At 43.2% G+C, this 8,316-nt stretch overlaps 1 protein-coding gene across 1 annotated transcript in view; it reads left to right on the top strand.

Moving 5' to 3' along the window:
• The window catches only part of LOC112158974 (sodium/potassium-transporting ATPase subunit beta-2), a 16,728-nt gene that overhangs the window by 977 nt on the left and 7,435 nt on the right, over positions 1-8,316 (top strand). The window contains exons 2-4 of the mRNA XM_024292712.2: positions 2,282-2,410; positions 3,216-3,320; positions 3,798-3,877. Coding sequence (XP_024148480.1) covers positions 2,282-2,410; positions 3,216-3,320; positions 3,798-3,877 — 314 coding nt within the window. The remainder of the gene's footprint in view (positions 1-2,281; positions 2,411-3,215; positions 3,321-3,797; positions 3,878-8,316) is intronic.

The raw sequence follows: 8,316 nt of genomic DNA on the forward strand, positions 1-8,316 counted from the left end.
CCATCTGTCATCCATCCATACATCCCTCCATTTATTCATCCATCCTCCATCCATCCATCATCCATCCATCCATCATCCATCCTCCATCCATCCATCATCCATCTATCATCCATCCATTCATCCATCCATCATCCATCCATCATCCATCCATCCATCCATCCATTTATCCATCATCTATCCATCATCGATCCATCATCGATCCATCATCCATTTATCCATCATCGATCCATCATCCATCATCCATCCATCTTCCCTGGTGTCAGATGATTATCTCAGATGTTTGGTTCTTTAGTCATGATGTTCTCTCATGGACACCAACATCTTCTGGTCTCATTTTCAAGTTTCAAGCTTTTCATTTTCATCCCTTCATGTTTTTCAGGAAATTTTTGTAATAAAACTCAGGGTTGTGTGTGGTTTTTGTACCCGGAGTAAAGTTCTGGTTCCTAGAGAAGATTTCTGGTTCCCGGACTAAAGTTCTGGTAGATGGAGTAAATTTCTGTTTTTCAGAGTAAAGTTCTGATTCCTGGAGTAAAGTTTTGGTTATTGTGGTAAATTTATTGATCTTGGAGTATAGCTCTGGTTCTTGGAGTAATTTCCTGGTTCCTGGACTAAAGATCTGGTAGTTGGAGTAAATTTATGTTTCTCAGAGTAAAGTTCTGGTTCCTAGAGTAAAGTTTTGGTTCTTATAGTAAATTTCTGGATCTTGGAGTAAAGTTTTGGTTCTTGTAGTAAATTCGTGGATCTTGGAGTAAAGTTCTGGATCTTGGAATCATTTTCTGGTCCTTGAGTAAAGTTCTGGTTCCTGGAGTAAAGTTCTGGTTCTTTGAGGATGGCCAGTGGGGTAGAGGATATCACCTTGCCCTCACAGCATGAAGGTTGTGGTTCAAATCCTTCCAATAAGGAGTTTGGATCTTCTCAGGTTCTCTTCCACGGTTCAGAAACCTGTTTGATGGGTTCAGGTTATCATAAATGAGATTCGGTTCTCAACAATCTTAACTGGTTAAATGAACAGATCATTAAATTTCATTAAAGTGTTGGTTCTCATTCCCCAGTCAGACTGCAGAACATCCACTAAAGAGATTTTTAGGGCGGGGCTTTTCAATTACTAGTTTTCCTGATTATCAAATAAGGTTAAAGATTAAGATTAAGATTAAGAAATCCTTTAATTGTCCCACAGTGGGGAAATTGCAATATGCAACAGCGCAGGTACAGAGGTAGGTGAGAGGATAAAAATAAAATAGAACATACATCATAAAGAGCTAAGACAATGAATATACACAGAATAATAGTAATAATAATAATAATATTGACAGTAGTACAGGTATATACAGCTATTGCACGGTCAAGTGGTTCGATAATTAAGGGTAATAAATATTGTTACAGAGTTACAGATATTGCACATCGTGATCAGAATTGTCGGTTGTACAGTCTGACAGCCGTAGGAAGGAAAGATCTCCTGAATCTCTACTTCACACACCGAGGGGGAAAAAAAAGTTATTACTAAAAATAAAGAATCCCGTGTTTGTTTTTAGAACCGTGATGGATCTTCTAACTGGTCTGCCTGTTCTAGAGCTGTGAATCGGAATAAAGTCAGTTACCCCCCCCCACCACACACACCCACTGCTCTAATCTGGATTAAAAGAAATAATTTGATTGGACCTGAATCTGTCCGGTCCCTGTGTTTGTGAAGGTCTGGTTCTTTTAGAGGAGTTCTATGTTTGTTGGTCTGATCTTCAGGATGAAGATCTTGATGGTCTTTGAGGTCCAGGTCTGAAGTTCAGGAACTAAAGTTCACAGAATGCTCCTGCCATGAGCCTCAGATCCTCTGGAGAACCTCCAAACCACTGAGGGTGCTTTTGAGGTTTTTTAAAGGAAGCAGGTTCTGGACTGAGCAGAACTTGGTTCTGGTCTTCACAGAGCATGACTGGTTCTTGGAGGTTCTGGTTGTTGTAGAGGATTCCAGGAGTCCTTGAATCCTGTTCAGAATACTCAGAGTTTCCATGGTTACCAAACAGGTAAACACCTGCAGGACTAGTTAAACTGCAGGTAGGAGGGGCCTAACCAGTCAGGGGGCTGGACTGTCTGCTGTATCAGCTGATAACCATAAAGAGTGGCGGGGAGGGGGGGGTCATGCAGGGATTACAGCTCCCTCTGAATGTAGGTCATCTGCTGGAGGCGGAGCCAAACACAAGAGGATTATGAAGATGACATTTGGAGAACATGAGGGGGAGGGGCTGTCATGTCCTCAGAAGGTGAATAACCCCGCCCTTTCTCCCCCCAGGCCTGATCACGCTCTTCTACCTGATCTTCTACCTGTTCCTGGCCGGCATGTTCGCTCTCACCATGTACATCATGCTGCTCACACTGGACGACTACAAGCCCACCTGGCAGGACCGGCTGGCCACTCCAGGTGAGAGGGGCAGGTACGGGAGGAGTCATCCGGGTCCAGAGTCCAACCATAGACCTGGTTCTGGTCCCAGACCTGGTCCAGGTCTCCTTTCCTCTGAAGGTTTTAGGAAAACGAGCTTCATTAGAAATGATGAGAGATACAGACATGACCTTCTACCTATAGCGATGGTCCTGTAGCTGACCACGGTTATCAATGACATGTCAGAGCCTGATTGGCTGGCTGAGGTCACATGATGAGGCAAAGAGTCAAACACACACAGGAATGATGTAAATGGTTACTTTGGAGAGACGGGGTGTCCTTAGCCCACAATGAGAAGAAGACAGGAAGAGGTTTCATCTGTGAGGTCTAACAGGACGTCTGTCTGCAGCAGGTCAACCTCAACACTTCCAGCTTTAGGAGAACTGTGAGATGTTTAGAGTCTGAGGACCAGGAGAACTCTGAGGACCAGAGACCTCTGTCTTCAGCAGGTCAACCTCTACACTTCCAGTTTTTAGAGGACTGTGAGATGTTAAGAGTCTGAGGACCAGGAGACCTCTGGACCAAGACTGACCAGATAAACCAGAGTCTGCAGCAGGTCATCCAGAACACGTTCAGCTTTAGGAGAACTGTGAGATGTTTAGAGTCTGAGGACCAGGAGACCTCTGTCTTCAGCAGGTCAACCTCAACACTTCCAGCTTTAGGAGAACTGTGAGATGTTAAGAGTCTGAGGACCAGGAGACCTCTGGACCAAGACTGACCAGATAAAACAGAGTCTGCAGCAGCGTCAGGCTGTGATTGGTTAACCATGATGGTGTCTGGGTTTCAGGAATGATGATTCGTCCGAAGGGGAACCAGCTGGAGATCACCTTCACGGTGTCCGACACTGAGAGCTGGGATGGCTTCGTTCAGAACCTCGACCTCTTTCTGTCTCGTAAGAACTTTGTAGAAGAACTGAGGAGAAAATTCAATTCATTTCTGATTTATTGCAGCAACTTAACATAAATATGAAAAAAAATGAGTTTTTGACAGGAACCTTCTGTTGTAACTATTCTGCTTTTACCTGTCTGTCTGTGGTCACCTGTCTGTCTGTCTGTGGTCATCTATCTGTCTGTGGTTATCTATCTGTCTTTCTGTCCGTGTTCATCTATCTGTCTGTCTATCTGCGGTCATTTATCTGTCTTTCTGTCTGTGGTCATCTGTCTGTCTGTGGTCATCTGTCTGTCTGTCTGTCTGCGGTCATTTATCTGTCTTTCTGTCTGTGGTCATCTGTCTGTCTGTGGTCATCTATCTGTCTGTCTGTGGTCATCTGTCTGTCTGTGGTCATCTGTCTGTCTGTCTATCTGCGGTCATTTATCTGTCTTTCTGTCTGTGGTCATCTATCTGTCTGTGGTCACCTGTCTGTCTGCAGCATACAACGACAGCTTCCAGGTTCAGACCAACGATGACTGCCCACCTGATCAGTACTTCATCCAGGAGGACAGCGGAGAGGTAAATCTGTTTTTAAGTCCAGATCAAAACTGAATTTCTGTGTTTTTCTTGATTCAAATTGCTGCAAATGAATAAAAATGTAGTTTGAAACAGATTCTCCACAAGCTCTCTACTCCGCCCCATTCTGATGCATCCACCTGCAGATAAATAGATCCATGAACGTCTTTGCTTTCCTGATCTGAACTGGAATCTGGATCTGAGGTCTTTCCAGGATCTGCTGTAGCCACTCCTCCAGTTTGGAGGTTACAGCCCAGAGTGCTCCAATCACCACGGGCACCACTGTCACTTTCACCTTTCAAGCTTTCTCTAGTTCCTCTGAGTCCCTGGTATTTCTCTAGTTTTCCATGTTCCTTCTTCTTGATGTTACCATGGCTTGGTACTGCCACATCCACCACAACGGCTTTCCTCTGTTCTTTATCCACCACTACAATGTCTGGTTGGTTCTCCATTACCATCCTGTCCGTCTGGATCTGGAAGTCCCACAGGATCTTTGCTCTCTCATTCTCCACAACCTTCTGAGGTGTTTCCATTTTGACTTTGTGGTTTCCAGTCCATACTCTGTACATGTTTCTGTATATTATTCTAGCTTCTTGGTTGTGGCGTTCCATGTATGCTTTCCCAGTCAGCATCTTCCACCCTGCAGGTATGTGCTGGATTGTTTCCTCTTTGCACAGCCTACACCTTCGGTCTTGTCTGGTAGATCTGAGCCTCTATCGGTCTGGTGTTCAGGGCTTGTTCCTGTGCTGCCAGGATCAGAGCTTCTGTCCTGCAGACCAGCCCTCTCTAGCCATTGGTAGGACTTCTTGATATCAGCCACTTCAGTTATTGTCTGGTGGTACATCCCATGCAGGGGTTTGTCCTCCCACGAGACTCTGTCCTCCAGCATCTTCTGCTTTCCATTGCCTGAGACATTCACTGAGCACGTTGTCAGTTGGGGCCTTGAGCTCGACATATTCATGCATCTTCGATGTTTCATCCTGGATGGTGGCGTCCACGCTCACTCGTCCTTGGCCTCCTTCCTCCCAGTATACAGTCTCAGGGTGCTGGATTTGGGATGGAACCCTCCATGTATGGTGAGGAGCTTTCAAGTCTTAACATCCATGGTCTGTATCTCTTCCCTTGTTCATCTTATTATTCCTGCAGGGCATCTGATGACTGGTAGTGCGTAACTGTTTATTGCCCGGGTCTTGTTCTTGCCATTGAGCTGGCTTCTCAGGACTTGCCTTACTCGTTGGAGGTATTTGGTCCTCCTCCAGGTTCTGAGGAGGAATCTTCTAAAGAAGGACCTGCTTCCTACCTTCTGTCGTTCACGTGTGGATGATTAATGCAGAGTAAATACGTGTTTATAGATTATTTTATTCATTAATATCAGAAACAGTTTCTCTTCATCTTCATTTTTGGACAAAAAATAAGCATTAAGAGGAAAACATTCGCTCTGAAAAGATGCTTTGGATCACTGAACATGAATCTAGCTTATAAACCACTTTCCTCTGCTGGTTAGTCCTCAACAGTAGTAAAACTGAACTTCTCATCGTAGGAACCAAGACCAACTTAAAAAAGCTCAATAACTTCTCAATTTCCTTTGATAACAGCCCCATCCTCCCTTCCCAACAGGTCAAGAGTCTGGGTGTCATCCTTGACAGCACTCTCCCATTTACTGCCCATATCAATAACATCACCCGAACCGCCTACTTCCATCTCCGTAACATTCGCCGTCTCCGTCCCTCCCTCAGTCCACACTCCACAGCTGTTCTAGTGCACAGTCTCATCACCTCCCGTCTGGACTATTGCAACTCCCTTTTATCTGGACTCTCCTACAAAACTCTACGCAAACTTCAACTGCTCCAAATCTCTGCCGCCCGGATCATAACACAAACCCCCACCACTTTTCACATCCCACCTGTCCTGCAGCAGCTCCACTGACTGCCAGTACCTCAACGGATCAACTTCAAACTCCTTATTCTGACATTCAAAGCCCTTCACAACCTCGCCCCTCCATACATCTGCGACCTCATCCATGTTGCCACTCCAGTCCGGGTCCTCAGGTCTTCCTCCTCTCTTCAGCTGGTTGTACCCCCTTATCGCCTCATCACCATGGGGGGCAGAGCATTCAGCCGCTCTGCCCCCCAGCTCTGGAACTCCCTTCCCTCTGATCTAAGGAACATCGACTCACTCCCTCAGTTTGCCAAAAACCTCAAAACTCACCTCTTTAGACTAGCATATCCACCCTAATTAATTGAATTTTTACTACTTTTTTAAGTTTTATGACTGTCTTTTTTTTTTTCTTTTTTTTAAGCTGTATACTATGTTTTTTTTTTATCTGTAAGGTGACCTTGGGGTGCCCAGAAAGGCGCTATATAAATAAAATGTATTATTATTATTATTATCATTCAACAGCAGAAGAAGAGACAGGTTATCAAACAGTCCACTTCATGTGAAAAGGGATTTAAATGTTAATAAGACTGGAGTACTATTAATCAATTTAATATTGATTTCTTTACTGAGATCTTTGTTCCATTGAAGGTTGAAAAATTCCCACAAGCCTTTGCGGGAAATGATGTAACCAGTTCCAGACAGTGTTAATTTTGACAGAGAATTTTAATTTAGTTTTAGTCATAGTCTTTTGACTAAAATAGGGTTTAGTTTTAGTCGCAATTTAGTCATGTTGATTCTCTTTATTTTAGTCAAATTTTAGTCGACTAAATTACAGTAGATATTTAGTCGACTAAAATATAGAATAAAGATAATGCATTTTAATTAAATTTACTAAGTATAATCATATGAATAACATGCAAAGATTTTACTAATTTGTAAAAAAAACATTTTTTGCTTCCCAAACTTGTCATTTCTGCGAATTCAGCTTCAACAACTCAAAACACATTAAAAGAAAAAAAAGAAAAAGAAAAAATATATATATTTATATACTATACATATAATCATAATTCCATCCCATTTCCAATCAGAAAGTGTCTATTCACACGTAATTTTCAAAAAAATCTGCAGCCACTGCTAGACTTTTTTCTTAGTCACACTGACCCAGAGTAAAGGGTTAAGGTTAGGATTATGGTTATGGTTAGGGTTAAACAAGCAAATGTTTCCTGAGTGCTGCTGTCTCTGCAGCTCACGGCTCCACTAGGGGATGGGTCAAATGTGGAGAACACATTTACACATTTAGGAGTGTGACAGTTAATGGGACTTTAACTTTAAGTTTAATTTTAAATACATGCAGCCAACCAAAGAAATCCAGCCTTGGACAAACTTAAAATGCGTCCCGGTAATGCAGCAACGGGATCTTGGCTGCACGTATTACATGTGGACAAAACATGAATTTCCATCACATTCTGTGCTGGTCACACGTAAATATGTGTAACACCAGTCTTGTTATAAATGTCCGAACATAAAAAAAACTTGTATTGAGGAGGTAGTCAAGTGTAAAAATGCATAAAAAAAACATTCATTGGGGAGTAAGCTGTCCAGGACACCTGTGAGCATGTTATATGTGCTTGAACAGCATGTGTGGTGTACTGTAATACCACCGCCGGTCAATAGAGGGCGCTGGTGTCATGTAAGACGTGGTGGAGTTGGAGATTAAAACGTTGACTGATTGTGGATCTGAAGAAGCAGCGGGGCTGCTAGCACTCGGAAATACACAACAACATCGATTTATAACTTTACAAACGTCATGCTAAAACATTAAAGCCAGACTTACATTTAAATGTAAACCTCTGAGCTTCAGAGCTTCACCCGCGTGAAGAAAAGCGCTTCTCCACCGCGCAGTACCGGTGCTAGTTAGCTTGGCGAGAGTAACCCCTTAAAACAACTATGTCAGATAATCCAACTCTTTAAAATGCCACAACAGTTTGAAGGGTCGGGGAGGAATTCGGATTCAGCCCAGAACGCTGGAAATAATCGTGTTTGTACGTTTACCTTTGCTGGATTTCAGGCTGGCTTGTCTGCAAACGTCGCTTCAGGTTTTCTTGTGTTTTTGCCTGTGATGGTCGCTCCACACAACGTCTTGTTGAAGGTCGTGTTAAATGTAAAATGTGTCCATATATGTACTTTTCTTTTTCTACCTCGATTAGACATTTTTCACCTATATCACAGACACAATTCATTGAATTAGCATCTTCCCGGGCGGGCTTCAGGACTCTGTGTTCTGATTGGATCGCTCTGCATTGGCTCCCGCCCTCCTCCACCAGCAGTCACTATGATTGGATATCGTCTTCGATCAGGACTTTAGTTTCGTTTTTATTCGTTGATGAAAAAAGTCTGTCAATTTAGTTAAAGTTTTCGTGTCTGGGCGGGAGTTTTTGTTTCGTTTTCGTTTCGTTTTCGTTGGGTAAATAATGTCGTTGACGAAGACGATGACGAAAATTTTTCGTCAACGAAATTAACACTGCTCCACGCGTGAACACCAGTTACGGCAAGCCAAAGGGGTC

This window comes from Oryzias melastigma, linkage group LG18, assembly GCF_002922805.2.
Source record: "Oryzias melastigma strain HK-1 linkage group LG18, ASM292280v2, whole genome shotgun sequence".
Taxonomy (NCBI): domain Eukaryota; kingdom Metazoa; phylum Chordata; class Actinopteri; order Beloniformes; family Adrianichthyidae; genus Oryzias; species Oryzias melastigma.